The sequence below is a fragment of the Peromyscus maniculatus genome, chromosome 3 (assembly GCF_049852395.1).
Source record: "Peromyscus maniculatus bairdii isolate BWxNUB_F1_BW_parent chromosome 3, HU_Pman_BW_mat_3.1, whole genome shotgun sequence".
NCBI lineage: Eukaryota > Metazoa > Chordata > Mammalia > Rodentia > Cricetidae > Peromyscus > Peromyscus maniculatus.
Window position 1 is genome coordinate 114462952 of NC_134854.1, and position 20041 is coordinate 114482992.

The 20041-nt window shown below is 46.8% G+C and overlaps 1 protein-coding gene across 3 annotated transcripts in view; it reads right to left on the reverse strand.

Annotated features, from left to right (window-relative positions):
- The window catches only part of Rbsn (rabenosyn, RAB effector), a 55532-nt gene that overhangs the window by 20145 nt on the left and 15346 nt on the right, over positions 1-20041 (reverse strand). Inside the window, exons 1-2 of one of the 3 annotated variants that reach the window (XM_006972554.4) lie at positions 6506-6647; positions 4830-5143 (exon numbers count right to left, since the gene is read on the reverse strand). In XM_006972554.4, the coding sequence (XP_006972616.1) occupies positions 4830-4974 (145 nt within the window). In that variant the 5' untranslated portion in view covers positions 4975-5143; positions 6506-6647. Of the gene's footprint in view, positions 1-4829; positions 5144-6313; positions 6430-6505; positions 6648-20041 lie in introns of those variants that run through there. The other 2 variants (XM_042273676.2, XM_042273677.2) reach the window with 2 other exon arrangements.

The window sequence follows — 20041 nt, forward strand, 5'->3', positions numbered from 1 at the left end:
AATGAGGGAACCAGGATGGTGGATTTTTGTTTGTCTGAGACAGCCTCTCTCTACGTAGCCCTGACTATCTTGGAACTTGCTACAAAGAACACTTTTGCCTTGAACTAGCAGAGAGAGATCCACCTAGCTCTGTCACTCAAGTGCTGGGATTAAAGATGTATGCTACAAACCGGGTGGCGGTGGCACACACACCTTTAATCCCAGCACTCCAGGAGGCAGAGCCAGGCAGATCTCTGTGAGTTCGAGGTCAACCTGGTCTACAGAGCAAGATCCAGGGCAGGCACCAAAAGTACACAGAGAAACCCTGTCTCAGGAGGAAAAAAAAAAATGTGTGCTACTATATCTAGCACACCTCTTCATTTTGCAAACAAGACTGAACTACTTTGGATGACAAAGAAACTTGCGTGGCAGCCTTCTCAGGGGCCCAGTTAACTAATCCATACATCTCTGAAAACAAACCAGAAGCTACAATCAATTTTCAACCACCTTTTCCTCTGCCTACTGTAAAAGGGCTAACCTCAGCTGGACTAGGGCCAGGGTTCAAACCTACATACCACTTTTCAAAAATGGTGAGTTGATCTTGTCTGTTTAAAACTGCCCCCAAGAGGCCAGTGAGATAGCTCAGCAAGTAAAAAGCACTAGCTATCAAACCTGAGGAGCTGTATTTGATCCCCAGGACCCACATGGTGGGAGAGAACTTATTCCCTTAAGTTGTCCTCTGACCTCCACATACATGCCATCACACATGCCCTGGACCAAAACAAAAATAAATGAATAAATGCAATTTTTAAAACTGCCTTTGAAATCTGATACCTGTGTGCAATATTTTAGTGTTCCATTTCTTATTGTTTACAAATATAATACTATGGGCATGACAGTATACACCTTTGGTCCCAGAACTAAGAAGGCAGAGGCAGGCAGGTATCTGTAGGTTCAAGGCCATCCTGGTCTACATAGTGAGTTCCAAGCTAGCCAGAGTTACACAGAGAGACTTTATTTTAAAATAAATTAAATAAACATCATAAAATTTTGAAGGATCAATAAACCAAGTGGAGAGATGAAATGCTTTTAAAGGGGCTTTTCAAAAAAAAAAAAAAAAAATCTGGGCTGGAGAGATGGCTCAGAGGTTAAGAGCACTGACTTCTTCCAGAGGTCCTGAGTTCAATTCCCACAACCACAAGATGGCTCACAACCATCTGTAATGAGATCTGGTGCCCTCTTCTGGCCTGCAGTCATACATGCTGTATACATAATAAATAAATAAATCTTTTTAAAAAATCTATGTCAATCTTTCCTACTTTCTCTCTCACTTCCTCTTTTGATTTTTTGAAAGGCCAGCTTCTAACCTACAGAAAGCTCCATTGCTACCTCTGCCTCTCCAGCACTAGGACTACTAAAGCATGAAGACCTACAACCTAAGAATCTACCCAACCAGGGCATGGTGAGACATACCTGTAATCCAAGAATCTCTAAGTGGAGGCAGGTGGATCAGTATAAGGACATCCACCATTATGTTAGAGGCCAGCCTGGGTACTATAAGAAACTCTGTTTAAAAACAGAACAACAACAACAACAACAACAACAACAAAAATGGGGCCTTCCAGATGGCTCAGCAGGTAATGCTTACAGCCTGAATGCCTGAGTTCAATCTCCAGGACCCACATAGGATGAGAAAAGAATCAATTATCATAAATTGTCCTCTGATTTCCATACACTGCCATAGTATATATGTGTCCACATATCATACACTAAATAAATAAATGTAATAAAAAGTTTATATCAGAAACATTAAAAAAAAAGGAATTTCATCTTAACAAAATGACTACTAGTGTTAAAAGAATGTTGGTTCTTTTGAGGTAGAAATAGAAGGAATAAAAAAAAGAGGGTATTTTTCCTTCTGTGTGGAAGCCAGGGCCTGGCAAGTGCTGTATGAGCCATACCCTACTCTGCAGAAGGCTCATCCTGGAGGACCTTTTTCTCTCTCTCTCTCTCTCTCTCTCTCTCTCTCTCTCTCTCTCTCTCTCTGGTTTTTTGAGACAGGGTTTCTCTGTGTAGCTTTGTGCCTTTCCTGGAACTCACTTGGTAGCCCAGGCTGGCCTCAAACTCACAGAGATCCGCCATCTGAGTGCTGGGATTAAAGGCGTGCACCACCACCGCCCGGCCCTGGAGGACCTTTATAAAAGTTTCTTTCCATGACACATTTTCATGCTATGTATATTTCCTAGATTCACATCTCTAACATTCTTTAAATGAACATTTCCCTCTATTAGAAAAGTTCCTGTGGAGCTGGAGAGATGGCTCAGAGGATAAGAGCAATGGCTGCTCTTCTAGAGGTCCTGAGTTCAATTCCCACAACCACATGGTGGCTCACAACTATCTGTAATGTAAAGATCTGGTGCCCTCTTCTGGCTTGCAGTCATACATGCTGTATACATAATAAATAAATAAATCTTAATAAAAAGAAAGAAAGAAAGAGAAGTTCCCATAAGGAGATGTAGAGATGACTCAGAAGTTAAGAACATTTGCTGCCCTTCAGAGGACCTGGGTTCAATGCCCAGCATCCACATGGGGGCTTGCAACTGCCCAGAACTCCAGTTCCAGGGGATTCAGTGTTCTTTTCTAGCTTCCGTGAGTATCAGGCATACAAGCAGTGCATAGACATTCACACAGGCAAAACATCCGTATCCATAAAATAAAAATAATAAAAATTTAAAAAGTAAAAGGTTACATGGAAGTCTAAGGACACCTCTAACTTTTCTACAGTCTGGCCTATCTAGTCATCTAGTCCTCTGAGTAGCATGGTGTATGACTGAGGTCAGCAATACCAAGATAGGAAGCTCTTTGAAACCTTTTGGTTGTCCACAGGAAGCTTAGATAATCTGGTTTGGGGATTTCTCCCCGCCCCCCTTGTTTTTCCTGGAAGTTGCAAAGTATGCTGTGATCAGAATAGAAGTGTCTTTCACCATCAGAGATGCCTTGCAGAAAAAGCTACATTAGACTTGTGGCAAAAGATCTGGGATCCAGGCCTATTTCTGCCAATTGCTGTGTGGCTTTGGAAACATTACTGGTCAACTCTGAGCCACACTAACCTATAAATTACACCACACATCTTCCAGTAAGGTTGCTGGGAGAGTAGTGACATGACAATGCATATGACAGAAACTGCCAACATTACAGAGCACCACCCTTTCCTGGACTCCCTTTAGCAGATTCTAGTTCTGCTTCAGCATCTAGAGTCAGCAGTTTCCTGGACAATCACAGCCCTGAGGATTCTGAAAATGTCTGACTTCATCATGTTCTTGTATGGAAGTTGTAACAAATGTTATGTTGGATATTCCCAGCACTTTTTGTTTGTTTGTTTGTTTTTGTTTTTTGAGATAGTGTTTCTCTGTGTAGCCTTGGCTGTCCTGAAACTTGCTATGTAGACCAGGCTGGCCTTGAACTCACAGAGATCCACCGGTCTCTACTTCTGGATTACTGGGACTAAAGGCATTTGCCGCCACCACCTGACTCATTTTCTTTTTTAAAATGAACTGAAAAATGGAGTATGGAAGTCCAGGGACAAATATTTGATTATAAGGAGTATGTGAGTCACATGTTTAGAGAACAGAGTCCACTAGAAACACCATCTAGTGGTTCAGCCCTTCTTTCCACCCAGCACAGATTATAAATCAAGTGTCCACATTCTGACTCTTGTGATCTCCAGAAATGCTGCCACATGGGAGATGAAACTTTTCAAGTGAGCTCCAGAGGAGCAGAGACTTATTTGGAGGTTAGAATAATACGTGCAGTCAAAATTGTCTTTGAAGATTTCTCTGTACAACTGGAAGCTATAAAAAAAAAATGCTGGACAGTAGTGGTACATGCCTTTAATCCCAGCACTCAGGAGGCAAAGGCAGGGGGATCTCTGAGTTCAAGGCCAGCCTCGTCTACAGAGTGAGTTCCAGGACAGCCATGGCTACACAGAGAAATACTGTCTCTATTTCAACTGTTAAATTCCTTTTCCTGAGCTGCAGAAGGCAGGGTCTAGCCAAGGAAGGAGGGATGGTAGAAAGGCTTAAATTAGTAACAGGCAAGTGGTGTGTATTGGGCCTCTACTTTTTGCTGTTATTGTTTTGTTTTGTTTGGAGACAGGGTTTCTCTGTGTGGCCTTGGCTGTGCTAGAACTCACTTTGTAGACCAAGCTGGCCTCAAATTTATGGAGATCTGCCTGCCTCTGCCTCCCAAGCACTGGGATTAAAGGACTGGACCACAGTTGCCCAGCTGGGCCTCCACTTTTATAGCAAAGGATAAGCATTCCTGTCCAAACCATCCCAGGCTGAGGGTGAGATAATCTAAGTAATCCAGTAAGAGACAACAGATTACAGTGGCTATGTTTATTAGCTTAAAGCCAGGCTTACTCCATTTGGGTGACTTTGGGTAGGTTATCTAATCTCTCTTAATCTGGTAACCTAGCCAACAAAATGAAACTCACAGTAGCATAGCTGTCATGTATATTAAATAAGATAAATAAGGGCCGGGCCTGGTGGCACAAACCTTTAACCCCAGCACTCAGGAGGCAGAAGCAGAGAGATCTCTGTGAGGCCAGGCTGGTCTACATATTGAGTTCCAGGGCAGCCAGGACTACATAAAGAGACTCTGTCTTAAAAAAAAAAGTAAATAAATACACAAAGAGAAACATCAATGCAGAGAATAAAGAGTACTGGATATCTGCTTGCTACTGTTATTATCAGCATCATAACCCAGTGGGAACATGAAAGCCTATAAATCTACTCTATTAAGTAAGGTCTCTTGAACAAAATGAAATGAGCAAAACCCTCGCCTCTTACTTTTAATTTGTCCTTTGACATCACGATCTTCTGAGTGTTCTTCTTCATAATGTGACTGAAGTTGATAGAAAGACTGAAGGTCCTTCAGGCACAGAGGGCACAGGAAGCCTTCCCTCACTTCCCCCGGGTCATCAAGAGAAGCCATAGTTGTGCTTCTCTCAACCCCAGGAAGGCAGGACCCTCATGCCAAGTCAGCTTGATTCCTCCCAAGGGAGCAGGGTTCTGGCAGTGTTAGCTTAAGCAGGCAGTGAACGGATAATCTGGAAGTGACATTGTGGCCTTGGATGAGATTTCCTCTCTTCAGCAGGAGGAATCTAAGAAAAACACAAGTCATTTGAGGCAAATTAGTAGCAAACAAAAGGTTTCTTTGTTCTTCCCACAGTTCAACAAAGGTACACCGTTTGTAACAGCAAGGTTAATGTTTGGTACAAGTTTGTGAAAACAAACTGTTTCTCAAATTCTTAGATCAAGACAAAACCCAAGAAATCTGTCTCCAAGACCTTGAGGCCACAAATCACAGCACAGAGTGGGAGAGTTTGTGTAGCTAGACTTGCGGGGTGCTTTGGACGGACTGCAAAGGGCACTGAGGAGGGCACCCTCTAGTCCTCAAAGCTGAAGGGTGGCAGCAACCTAGAAAATAAGTAAATGGGTCACCAGGGGCCTGTTGTTTCCCTTAAGAATTAGATTAAGAAATTAAGAAATCTGACTAGCATGATAGCACACGCCTTTAATTCCAGCACTCGGGGAGGTAGAAGAAGCAGAGAGATGCCTGTAAGTGTGATGCCAGCCTGGGTTACATGGCAAGTTCCAAGCCAGACATGGCTACCTAGTGAGACCCTGTCTCGAAAATAAGTGAATAAATAAATCTGATGACTACACACATACAGAGTCTGCCCAGAAAGGCATGAGGCATCAGTGAAACAGTCAGCGTCAGGTCCGACCTGTTCTTGCCCCAAGCAGTGGCTGACGGGATCCTCTGAGGGTGACAGCTTCCTCCTCCTCCTGCCCTGCACTCATCCCTAACAAGAAGTCAAACAGAAGCCGCTCCCGTCCACCCTGGCCACACACAGCAGCTCAAATCTCACCCTGGAGAAACGCCCCTTACTCAAGGCAGGCGCTGGCCAAGATGCCCTCACAACAGCTGCCTCGGGTTCCGTGGGCAGCATACCTGTGAAATGACTAAATAATACAAGACCACAGGCAGCGAGGGGAGCCTGTGATTTTCGCCATCACCATCAGAGCTCAGCGGTCTGGCGCGGTGTCTGACACAGACACACAGACACACACACACACACACACACACACACACACACAGACACACACACACACAGACACACACACACACGCACACACACGAGAACAGCATTAATAGGGCTCCAGGAGTGAACGAAGTGAGAGACTCTAACGTCAAGTCACTTAATTATGCGCCACCACAATCCACCGAAACCGATGCCGCAACCACAAGCCCAGGCGTGCAAACAAACCCTCGCATCCCGACCGGCGTGAAGAACCCAGCCCGGGGCACCGCAGAGGTCCGCACGGTCACGTGCACCCGCAGGACCGACCGCGACTCTGCGGGCGCCACGCAACACGGTCGGGGCAGGGACGCGCAGAGGCCCGCAGAACCTCTCATTTCCCCCACCGCCTCGTCGCCTCAAACCACACGTCACACCCACCTCCGCCACCGCCGCGTTCTCGGTGGCGGCTCCGAGCTGGCCGGCACCGTCCCTCGCGCCCTGAGGCTTCCGAAACGGGGCCGGCAGTCTACGCTCGACCTCCGGCCGCGACTCTGGGCCTCCAGGATTCCTCAGAGACTCGCGGTAGCCATCGCTATCGGCGGCTCGGCGCTCGGCAGGCGCGCCTGGGGGGAAACCGGAAGGCAGACTGACACACGGCGGTCGAGCGCCGAGTCCTCGAGCGCTCAGAGCGGACCGAGACAGTGTGGCCTGAAATGGGATGGCAGAGGCTTCTGCGCAGGCGCAGTCTCAATGGGGTGGGCCCTGGAGGAGGAGGAGGCGGAGCTTTGTGACTGAGAAATTCTCTCAGGTTCTAGCAACGTATAGCAGGTTTGGGAAGCCTACCACTCGCCCTTCACCCACCCTATAGGTGGAGAAACCAAAGCTTAGACTCTTTTTTTTTTTTTTTTTTTTTAAGATTTATTTATTATGTATACAGTATACTGCCTGCATGTGTCCCTGCAGGCCAGAAGAGGGCACCAGATCTCATTACAGATGGTTGTGAGCAACCATGTGGTTGCTGGGAATTGAACGCAGGACCTCTGGAAGAGCAGCCGGTGCTCTTAACCACTGAGCCATCTCTCCAGCCCCAAAGCTTAGACTCTTAAATAATGTGCCTGCATCGTTAACTTTATTCAGAGCTCATTAAAAAGTCCCTGAGGGTTTTTGAGGATGCACCAGTGGTTAATAGTACTGGCTGCTCTTCCAAAGGACTCGAGCTTGAGCAAGTGCTTGTCTGCTACCAACTGTCTGTAATTGCAGTTCTAGAATATCCGATGCCCTCTTCAGGCCTCCATGGACACTGCACGCATAAGATGCACAGACATACATGCAGGCAAAACACACACAAAATTTTGTTTAAAAAAAAAGGTTTTTAAAGTTTCTGAGTGTGAGGGACTGAAAGTATGTTCAGCACCTTGAAGAGACAGAAAGACATGTGATAGAGCCACAGGAGCGTAGAGAGGTTGAAAAGGAGTGTCAGGGACTGGGAGGTGACCCGATTGGTTGGGGTTCAATTTTCATCATATTCCCATACCTGTAACCCCAATACTCTAGGGATGGAGGCCAGAAGTTTAAGATAATTTTCAACTATATAGCAAGTTCAAGGCCAAACTGGGATATACGAAACCCCATCTCAAAAAGCAAAAACTACCGGGCGGTGGTGGCGCACGCCTTTAATCCCAGTACTCAGGAGGCAGAGGCAGATGAATCCCTGGGAGTTCAAGGCCAGCCTGGGCTAGAGAGTGAGTTTCAGGACAGGCTCCAAAGCTACACAGAGAAACCCTGTCTCGAAAAACAAAACAAAACAAAAGCAAAACAAAACCAAAAAATGGTATGGAGTTAGCTAGAGCTCTGCAAACTAAGTGGCATTTGCAAAAGACAGTGTGGCAGACCAGTCGCCTCTGCACCTAGCTGCACCGTGAAACCACCACAGGGTAGAGACAGACTTATCTGTCACTGAGGTCTGTTTGCTTTATAGCCAGCACACCATGTAGACTTTGCAGTAACCTGGGCTTCAGAAGCAGGGGCTTCAGGGAAGATCCAGGGCTTTGGAACCAGAAGGTGGCCTCCATCCCTCTTGCCGCCATCCCAGCCCATCATGGCTGTGGCTCTTGGGGAATTACTGTCTGAAGGTGACCTGTGGTCACAGTCTCTACCTCCTTGTGCAGATAAAGTGAAGTGACTCTCTCAGCGGGTCTCTGGCCTAAGCTGATCACTGTACCCTGACCCCCCAGCTCAACACTTACGCAGTGGGGCTCCCAACTTGGAGACAGCATTGAGTATGGAGGGGGCAATTGCTGGGCAAGAACTAGGGTTCCACAGACCCGAGTTCCCACTGCAAGAAAACCTTACTTTCAGACTCTCAGTGTGTCCCTTTCCTTCTGTCCTTCCGCTCTCCCACATGCACATGTAAGGTGGGCTCCAAGACAGACTATCCCTTTTTATTTCCAAATCGGTGACTATTTTTGTGTGTTTGGTTTGGGGCTTTATTGTCTGCTAGTGCTGGAGTTGGAACCCGGAGTCTCACACAGGCCAGATAAATGCTATGTCACCGAGCCACATCTCAAACCTGCTTTCCCTATAACGTTGAACTCTGCCGAGATGGTGACTTACCATCAAGCCAGGGGCAAGCCTAACTACCTGTCACAGACCTCTCTGTTGGCACTTTCAGAATGCTCCCTCCCCCCACCAAATCCCGGAATGAGGCAGAATCTGATAGGCAGGACTATTTGAGGCCAGGGAATGACCTTCCAGTTCAACCATGATTTAGCCTGTCATCGTTTACAAAACCGACATCACACTCATACCTCATGTGCTCCAAAAGCAATGGAAACATGCTGGGCAGCTTGTAGATCAGTATGTAAGTCAGTGGGTTGGCCACTCAAGTGCTAGGAATGGATCTTTGCATGCATTAGGCAGGTAATGAGCTGCACCCCCCAGCCTTCTACTGACATTTTAAGAACGAGTGTGACATTCTGAGCATGGTGGAACACACTTGCAGTCTGAGTTCTTGAGAGGAACAGGAAGGAGGATCAGGAATTTAAGAACAGCCCAGTTAAATAGTGAGATCAAGGCCAGCCTGGGCTACTTGAGATCCTGTCTCCAAAAAACAAAATCAGGAGCTGGAGAGATGGATCCGTGATTAAGAACACTTGCTGCAGCCCAGCAGTGGTGGTGCATGCCTTTAATCCTACGATTTAATCATATCATTTAATCTTTTGATCCTCAGGGGGCAGAGGCAGGCAGATCTCTGTGAGTTGGAGGCCAGCCTGGTCTATAGAGCACGTTTCAGGACAGCCAAGGCTACAACACAGAAAAACCCTGTTTCAAAAAACCAAAAACTAAAACTAAAACCAAACAACAACAACAACAAAAACTTGTTGCCCTTCCAGCGGGTGCCAGTTAGGGTCCCAGCACCTACACTGCGGGTTCTAACTGTAACTCCAGTTCCATGAGATCTGATGCCCTCTTTTGACATCCATGAGCACCAGAAGTGCATGTGGTACACAGACATACATGCAGGCAAAGCACCCATACACATAAAAAATAAAAAAATGATAGTGGGGCCGGGCGGTGGTGGCACATGCCTTTAATCCCAGCACTCGGGAGGCAGAGCCAGGCGGATCTCTGTGAGTTCGAGGCCAGCCTGGGCTACCAAGTGAGTTCTAGGAAAGGCGCAAAGCTACACAGAGAAACCCTGTCTCGAAAAACCAAAAAAAAAAAAAAAAAATAAATAAATAAATAAATAAATAAATAAATAAATGATAGTGGGGCCAGGCGGTGGTGGCGCACGCCTTTAATCCCAGCACTCGGGAGGCAGAGGCAGGTGGATCTCTGTGAGTTCGAGGCCAGCCTGGTCTCCAGAAAGCGAGTTTCAGGAAAGGCGCAAAGCTATACAGAGAAACCCTGTCTCAAAAAACCAAATAAATAAATAAATAAATAAATAAATAAAAATAAAAATAAAAAAATAAAAAAATGATAGTGGAATAGACCAGCTTGTGTGCATTAGAGTTTATAGACAATGTGTTCCTTATTTGGTCTTTGGACAATTCTTTTACTGCTTCCTTTTTTTCCAATTTTAATAGGAATTTCATATTTTTTATTATTAAATAGTTAAATTTATTTGTTTATTTTACATCCCAAACCCAGTTTCCCCCCCTCCTCTCCTCCCATTCCCTCCCTCACTTCCTACCAATACTACTTCCTTTTTAATAATAATAAGGACTAATATTTACTGAGTGAGTTGTACATGACAGGCTGCTCTATGGGCTTTAAGCATCTTAACTCATTTAATCTTCATGCACTCTTATAAGATACCATGCTATAAAGAAGCTGCAAATGGAGAGGTTAGATGCTTTGCCCAAGACTCATTGCTGGTGAGTGCAGAACTCTGTCATCTTGCTTTGAGGCCTTCACAATGCTCACATCCCTTCATCTGTGAAGGCCTGACTTCCGAAACTTCCCATATTAGTCAGCATCTTGTGGGCATCAACCATAGGCCAGGAATAGACAGGGTATTAAGAAGATGGGTACTGAAGAGGAAATGGTGGTATGGGTAAACTTACATCAGAGGAAACTGAGCACATCACATAACTTCCCAAAGGGCCAGCTGCACCCAACACCAGGCCCAGGCCTCTGCCTAATGCTATGGTTTGAGAGTTGAGGTTGGCACATCCTGCTGATGGCACAAGGAAACATGACTGATGACAGAAATCCTTTGCCCTGGTCTACAGGACAGGCTGATGGCGTGTTGGACTAGGCTGTGTCTAAGGGAAGGAGAGGGCAAAGGATGGCTCAGGAAATAAGCAGAGAGGGGCTTTTTCACCCAGACGAAAATTCAGTAGGCATGGAGAAGCCTCTGGCACAGGGGGCTGGGACCCTCAATCCTAGGTGTCCTCAAAAGTGTAGCAGAGCTCAGCTCAGAGTGTCTAAACCCTCAGTCATTGGTAACAGCAAATCTTACACGTCTCAGTCCAAGGGATTGGGACCTTGAGCTCTCAGTGCAAGATGCAGAAGTCAAAAGTGGCAATGATGAGCCAGAGGTGGTGGCACAAGCCTGTAAGTCTAGCAATTGGGAAGCAGAAGAAGGAAGATCCCATGTTCAAGTGCAGCCTCAATTCTACAGATTGAGCTCAGCTCCAACTACACCAGACCCTGTCTCAAACCAACCAGACAACCAAACAACCAGCAAGGGCAGGGGCCGGGAAGTAGCTAAGCCAATAAAGTGCTTGGCTCTCAAGCATGAGGACCTGAGTTTGGATCCCTGGCACCCACAGAAAGCCAGGTGTGGCAGGGCATGCCTACAATAAAGTGTGTGTGGAGAAAGTTCTCACTCCTACTTCTCCCTACTGGAAAGGAAGAGACAGGTAGATCCCTGGGGCTTAGTGGATAGCCAGTCTAGCCAAACTGGTGAGCTTCCAGTTCAGTGAGAGACTCTGTCTCAAAACACAGTGTGGATGGTAGTGAATAAGGAAGATACCCAACGCTGACCTCAAGCTTTCCTATGCAAACTACACACACACACACACACACACACACACACACACACACACACACACACACACACATGTTGTTAGCCTGGCAGGACTTCTGGTTCAGCCGATGCTGCCAAATATAGTTTTAATTAAATCTCTATTGTTCTATTTACCAATAAAGACTCAGGAGTCAGATGTTGGGGTAAAAACCTGCTAGCTCAGAGATACTGAGAACCAACCAGCTAACCTTCCTTTTTGGCCAGAGACCCAGCAAGAGAGTGTCTCTCCAGCTATCCCAAACCAAAAAAGACCTCTCAACTCCAAGTCCCTCCCCACTCCTTCCCGTGTGACTCTCTATCCATATTCCTGGCTCCTCGTTCCTCTCTATGGCTAATTCCTGTCAACTAGTTGCTGGCTTCATATCCTGATCCAAAGTTGATTTTATTAACACAGTATCAGGTTTCACAGTGTGATCAAATATGTCACAAAACACACACACACACACACACACACACACACACACACACCACACAAAACTGCACATATAAACACAGGCACACCCACATAAGGAATTTTTCTTATAGCAAGGGTATTCAGCACACAACCAATTGCCAGATAAATGTCAGCTAAAGGGTGCACACTGGGTCTCTGGCTTGAAACATCACTTGTGATAGTATTGACCCTGGGTCTGAGAGGCCCAGGCCAGAGTGAGGCCTACTCTTCACCGTGGCTATGGCTTGTTTCTTCCATGTTTATTTTTCAAATGTACTGAAAGGAGAAATAAATGCTTAAAAGATAAGTGAGAAAGATTAAAAAATGAACAAAAAGATAAACATGGGACAGGCCCCTCAAGCTGCCTCCTCATCCAGACTTCCGTCCCCAGGTGCAACCATTTGATCGGCTGAGATTTAGTTTCACTGTCTCTCTCTCTCTGGTCCACTCAGCAAGGCAAGTTGTGGCGAGGCATCCATCTCCCAGGCTTACAAGCTTTCTGGGCAGGTCAGTTTACCCCAATCCAAATGCAGGACTGGGTTCAGGATAATCAGAGGGGCATGAAGAGCTATACCAGCCACCAGAGGGTGCCATATAGCCACTTAAGACCCACTCAAATGGCCAAGGTTTCAAAAGCTGAGATTTGACTAGTCCATATTTTCAGTCAGCAGCCTGTGTCCAGCAAAGGAAAGTCATGCCCCATCCCCAAGTAGCTGTACCGCTGGCCTGAAATTAGCCTCCTTCTCCTGTGATGACCACACTGAACAGCCAATACTCGATATGCCACAGCAGGACACACCGTCCTGTTCTGTACAGGCCCAGGGACTTCAACTGAACCTAGACATCTCTTTCTGTCTAGAACCTGGCCCAAGCCTGCTAGGCCTGCAGAGTCTGTGGGCATCTCTGCCCACCCAGATGCTCTGAGTGGAAACCTTGGACATCTTGATTCCTCTACTCATGCCTACTTCCAATCCATCAGCAGGTCCTGCCACTGACTAGATCTGGATGATGTCTAGTCTCACAGCAAGACAGCCACCCTGCCATCTCTTGTGGGACAGCTGCAGCAGCCTGCCTGCTACCCTTCCTCACTGGCTGCACCCTGTGCTACCTCGGTTAGACACAAGCCTCCCTGTTCAGCAGCCCCAGAGGGCCTGACAGGCTCTGGAGAAGCCAATGGCCTTTGCTGATCTCAGCAGACTCTTGCAGGCTTCGGGCCCCAGCTGAAACAAATGGTTTATTTCCTACTCTTTCTCGCCTGTTCCAGAAGATGGTCTCAGGCTTGTTCACAAAAAAGAGAGCAGACAGAAGCAAAGGAGGTTCCTTAGACCTGAGCTAGATTCAAACACCGAGAAATACAGACTGACCTCCTTCTGAAAACCACAAAGGGTGGTGTGTCAGTCATCACCAGCTGCTAAAGCTAAGGGACTTAAAATACTGCTTTCCAGAAGATGGGTCCTTCTAAGTCTGGCTCCTTGGCTTGTGGGTAGCAGCCTCCTCCATCTCTTCACATGGTTGTTTTTCTATGTATATTACTGTCCAGATTTTCTCTAATAAGAATTAGGACACACTCATAACTTTAATTACCTCCTTTTTTTGCTTTTTTCTTCCAAAAATATTATTATTATTATTATTATTATTATTATTTTGGTTTTTTGGAGACAGGGTTTCTCTGTATAATTTTGGTGCCTGTCCTGGATCTCACTCTGTAGACCAGGCTGGCCTCGAACTCACAGAGATCTGCCTGGCTCTGCCTCCTGAGTGCTGGGATTAAAGGCGTGCACCACCACTGCCTGGCCTCAAAAATATTATTAATGAACTGTTTGATAATTTCATACAATGATTTTAGTTTCTTTTTTTTTCTTTTCTATTTAAGACAGGGTCTCAATGTGTAGCCCTGGCTAGCCTGAAGCTCACTAAATAGACCAGGCTGGCCTCAAATTCATGGAGATCAGCCTGCCTCTGCCTCTGCCTCCTGTCTCTGCTGGGGTTAAAGACGTATGCCACCAGGGCCTCGCAATGCCACCGTGCCCTGCTTCATACAGTGTGTCTTGGTCATGGTCACCCTGCCTACTCCCCTAACTCTTCCTGGATACACCAGCATCTCCTCCCCTATAGCTTTATGTCTTCTTTCTGGTTTTTTTTTAAATTTTTTTTAAATAATCCATTCAGTCCAATTTGTGCTGCCTACAAGCTCCTGGGTGGGGACCATGCACTGGAGCACAGTTGACCCATCAGTGGCCAAACCCTTAAAGAAAACTGACTCAGGTCGTGGTGGCGCACGCCTTTAATCCCAGCACTTGGGAGGCAGAGCCAGGTGGATCTCTGTGAGTTCGAGGCCAGCCTGGTCTACAGAGTGAGTTCCAGGAAAGGCACAAAGCTACGCAGAGAAACCCTGTCTCGAAAAACCAAAAAAAAAAAAAAAAAAAAAAAAAAAAAAAAAAAGAAAGAAAGAAAAAAAAGAAAAGAAAACTGACTCTGCTTCCCCAGGAGCCATTAACTATTCATAGCTTCTCAGTTAGGAGGGGGGCTTGTGAATCCCTTTCTTCTCCATGAGCCTTGGTCTTCCTGTCCAGACAGACCCTCTACCAACCAGTCTCTCTCCCTCCCTAGGTGGGTCCCCAGCTCCACGATGAACCCCACTGATGTGAGGAATGGGGTAGGACACATATCCCTCTTGTGAGGAACAGAAACAGGGATCACCCAGGCCTCTGCCCTTTGTTCTGAAAGCCTTGGGTTGTTTCTAGTAAGTAAGACTCTTGAACTGGGAGCCTCCCATTGGACACCACTCTGAGCCTATTCAAGACACATTTCTGCCAGGCTACATTTTGTTTCCTTTGCTTGGTGTTTTGGTTTGGTTTGGTGTTGCACTACTGGAGCTGAGACCCGGGGCCTTGCAATGCCAGCCAGTGCTCTACCACTGAGCTGCATTCCAGCCGACCCCTGTCCTCGTTTACGGACTGTTCTCCACCTCCCTGTCTTTGCACAAGCCCTTCCCTGCCTCCGAATCCCTCCCTATCCCCTTACCCACTCCTCACCTGGCTAGACGCATTTCCAGTGTCCATTCTCCCTGACCCTTCCCACAGGTAGTACTTCATGTGTTGTGATTTCCCAAGGACAAAGGTGTGTTTCCTAGACAGATCTGTGGCCAGGAAACTAGAAACTTCTGCAACAAAAGAGCCTGGCCGCTCCAGTGCCATTCCAGCTATGAATGTGTGAGGGAGTCATTGAACCTGGTTTATCTTCCTCACCTTTAATATGGGACTGTGAGGACCCAAGTGAGGACTGAACTCTGTAGGCAGGGCCACGGTGCCTGATGCACAGTGAGCTATTCTTATCTCTGCACACCTCTCGGCCTGCATTTTGTTGTTTCGTGCTTGCACAGGGCCTGGCCCCGGGAATTATTTGCTGAACTTGACAAGTTATGAATGACCCTTGCTTGTCATTAGTGGAACTCTGGATGGGGACGGGTGAGACTTCAGCCTTGGGAAAAAAAAAATAGAAAGATTGCCGAGTGCATTAACCGCTTTAATTAAAGCCTCCTCCACGCCTCCATGCTGTCTGGCCGCTGCCTCCCGCCCCTGTTTCTATTTGAGACCGGGTGACACTGCTGATGACCAGAATTGGGAGCGCTTCTGCCTGAGTCCTGCACCCATGTGCTAGACTTAGTGGCTTCCCACGTGTTTTCTGACCGCTTACTTTAAATACTTTCCTCTTGTTGAGTGTTCATGTGCGCCGTGGAGCACAGTTGACGTAAGTTGACTGGCCTTCCCCACCCTTAGCTCAGAGTCCCAGTCGTTTTTCCCAGCGAGAGAGCTGCGGCTACTCCCAGGTGCCAGCAGAGGGCGCGCAGAGCGGCCGGGGACCCTCAGCGCTTGTGCAGTGCCAAGAGAGCTCTGATGTTGACTGATGTCAACCGCTTGGATTGTTCTGGAAGGTAGACAGCTGGACCTGGGAGGTTGTGAACTCCCTTATGAAGCTTCCCTGAGCAGCCACCATCAGAGCCAGCTGCCACTGAGAGAATCCCTCAGTCTCTTGCCACCTTTCACAAGCCTCAGAGGTTCCAGGCTTGAGGGTCTTGCAAGATCTTCAAGTTACCTGTTACTCCCTTGAGAACAATTAATTTAAAAAAAAAAATTGAACCCCAATCGGGGCGGTGGTGGCGCACGCCTTTAATCCCAGCACTTGGGAGGCAGAGCCAGGCGGATCTCTGTGAGTTTGAGGCCAGCCTGGGATACAGAGCAAGTTCCAGGACAGCCTCCAAAGCTACACAGGGAAACCCTGTCTTGAAAAAAAAAAAATTTTAACCCCATTCTAGGTTAGATGTATTCATTGTCTTTATTCATTTGAGCTTGTATTTGTTTTCTTTTGTTTTTCCCCTTTAAAATTAATATAGTTAATAATTTATTATTTTTACTTTATTTTATTTACAGTGTTGGATATCAAACCCAGGTCTTTCACTTGCTAAGCAAGTACTTTACGACCAAGCTATACCCACAGCCCTCCCATGCCAGAGAATCCAGGCCTAAGTTGAGAAACCTAAGTTGAGACAGGAGTGCTCAGCATTTTGGTAGACATGCTTGACCTTCTGCTCTCTGCTGTGGACACAGCTTTCTCTAGGGGGCACAGCCATCTCTGACGGCTCTGAACTCAGGCACAGAGAGGTGATGTCTGCTGTGGGTTGGCCCTCATGGGGCCCCTGGGTGCTGGGCCCTGTGAGAAAGATGGGCTGTGGCCAAGCGGAGGCCAGGAAGGCCCAGGCCCTATAAAGAAGCATTTTAGAGACTCCTGAGCAGGGAGCTCAGAGTCTGGGGGCCCAGAGGGCACACCAAGGGCCCATGGGATGTCCCCAGAGAACAACAATACCTGGTCTGGACCCAGAGAGAGCCTTCTGGAAGAGCAGGGCTGTAATTAGAAAGGTTGTCCTGAGGGAATGGGGTACTCATCCCCAGAAGCATGAAAGCATGGACTGAGAAAACGTGAGGGCAAGTAGAGAGTGGCCGTTCACCTGTACTCCGGGTTCTAGGGAAGCTGGGGCAGGAGACTCAGCCATGAGTTCAAAACCAGCTCATTCCGCGGTACAGTGAGACTTTATCTTAAATACATTTTCTAAACATTTATTTTTATTTTTAGTCATGTGTAGGTGTGTGTCTTAATTAGGTTTCTGTTGCTGCCAAGAGACACCATGACCATGGCAACTCTTATAAAGGAAAACATTTAATTGAGGTGGCTCATTTACAGTTCAGAGGTTCAAATCATTATCATCATGGTGGGGAGCATGGCGGTGTGCAGGCAGGCATGGTGCTGGAGAAGTAGCTGAGAGCCCTACATCTCGCAGGCAACAGTAACTTGGCTGAGACACTGGGTGGTATCCTGAGCATAGGAACTGTCAAAGCCTGCCCCCACAGGGACACACTTCCTCCAAAAAAGACATACTCCAATAAAGCCATCCCTCCTAATATTGCCACTCCCTATGAGATTATGGGGGCCAATTACATTCAAACTACCATGTTGTGTGTGACTTGCTTTGGGGTATGTGCACACAGTGCCGGTACCTGAGCACTGGCTCCCCTGGAGCTGGAGTTACAGATGGTTGTGAGCAACCTGATAGAGATGCTGAGAACCAAACTCAGGTCCTCTGGAAGGAAAAAAAAAAGGCAAGTGTGCTTAACTCCTGCACCATCTCTCCAGTTCCAGATGAATACAATTTTAAGTAAATATGATTTTAAAATAGAATTTTCTACCTATTCTACCTTGCGCTCACTTGATTCCAACCCCCTAACATTCTATTTGAAGGGAAATGTGAAGGGTGGGAGACATCCCCCTACCTGAACACCCACAGTTCACCTCCCTAAGACCACCCTTGGCCGACCAGAAGCACCGCAAAGAGGGGGCTGGAGACATCTTCACCAAAGGACTGTTTCACATTGGTTCAAGGCCTTCCACAAAGACCTTGAATGACATGGATGGGGTGGCATCCTTCAAGCAAGTGGCTCTCAGACAGAGGCCTCTTATGTGACCCTCGTGATCTTTGGGCCTCTATCTAAGAGATAAAAACAGGTAGTGAATTTAGCTCTAAAAGTTCTTTGTTTTGTGGTAGGTAAAACACTGGTGAGGCACAATATGGAAGGCTGGCCAGGCTACATAGTGAAAAGTGAGTCTCCCTTACATGCTATTTTCATCCCGGACCTCTCCATGGCAACTGTCTACCTTCTCAGTCCTAGAAATAGTTTATAGGCTTTCAAGCAAATGGCTGAACCACCTACTAAGTGTAGGGAGTGAGCCTGACTGAGCCCAGACTAGGAGTTGGTGGGCCGGGTTCCAGCTGGTCATGTCTACTGCAAATGTGTGCTGCCCGAAAACATGTCCTTCCCTGGTCCTAGACACTGAGACTGGGTCTTGCTGTGTGACCGTGCCTCTCACCACATGTGAGCAGGGCTGCCTCTGAAAAGCAGACACCAGTGTGGGCTAGCTGTGATTGACTGGGAGAAATACCCATGAAGAGAACTGGGGAGACCCTACACCAAGGGTACCAAAGTTGACAGAGAAAAATCCAGGACACCTAGCTAGTTTTAAATTCTAAGTCAGATCAGGGTGTGGTGGCACATGCCTGTTAATCCCAGCCAAGGCAGGAAGATCAAGGGTTTGAAGCTAGCCTGGGCTACTTTGTGAGACTCTGTCTCAGAAACAATCAGCCAGGACTGAAGAAATGGCTTAGCAGTTAAAACAGCACAGGCTGCTCTTCCAGAGGACCTGGACTGGAGTTTCTAGCACCCGTACAAGGCAACTTCTGGTGTCCAAAACTATAAGCAAATAGATCTATGTTGTTTTAAAGCCAGCAAGTGTGTGGTAATTTGTTATAGCAGCAAAAGTAAACTCATACAGACAGGAAATGTTTTAAATAAGGAGGTGGGGCTTCTAAGAAACTGTAAAGCCCACAGAGGGTCCTGAGTGTCAGGGGAAGGGACCTACATTATAAGTCCCAGGCACTCAATTTCTGGCTTGTAGCAACTAGTGGAAACCTAGTCTTGGAATTACAGTGGAGGGGTGAATGTAGCTGCCAAGCACCACAACCCTGTTTATTATACCATGAAGAAACCATTGCACAGAGAGGTGAAGGGATGTACCAAGGTCACAGGGCTCTTATGTGGATGGGAGACTTGAAATCGAAGGAGTCAGACTCTAAGATATACACAGTCTAGTCGCCATTCTTGAATGCTTTCTTTGGAGATCTTTGAGTAAAAGCTGCTTCAAGGCTTCTTTTGAATCAGATAGAATGTATGTAAGAAAGGTCAGTTTTTAGAAAGATTAAGGTGGGGGCTGGAGAGGGCCCAGTGGTAAATTGAGGAAATACACTCGTGAATACAGAACAGAGTAGACAGCTGAAATTGTCCTCTGATCTGAGCTAGAGAGAATCCACCTCACAGGCAGGAGCAGAGAGAAGGAGCATGTGACCCCGTCTCCCTCTCCTTTTAAGACGTCGCATATGGCAGGAAGCACCACCTCCTTCAGGCGCTATAGCCCAAGGTCATGGCTGAGGCAAATACCTCCACAGCATGAAACTACCTAGTGTTGGAAATGGTGCAGGAGAAATGAACTGGCTCAAATTTCATGAGTTATTGGTAAGAGTATAAATCAAATACAACCTGTAATAGAGCAGTGGACAGTATTTATAAACTTTAGGGATGGGAGCATAATTCAGTGGAAGAGCACTTGCTTAGCATGCAGGAGACCCTGTGTTTCCTCCCTGACGTGTGTTTGTGCACACAAACACGAAGTGCTATGTTAGTCAGCTTTCAACTGCTGCATCCATATATCCGAGACACAACTTAAAAAGAGAAAAGGTTTGTGTCAGCATATAGTTTTGGAGGTTTCAGTCCATGGCCGAATAATGGTCAGTATAATGCATCATTGGTGTGTATGGAGGTGGAGGCCTGTTTACCTCTTATCTAGGGATTGGAAAAGAGAGAAAGGAAAGACCAATGTCTCACAATCCCCTTCGAGCGCATGC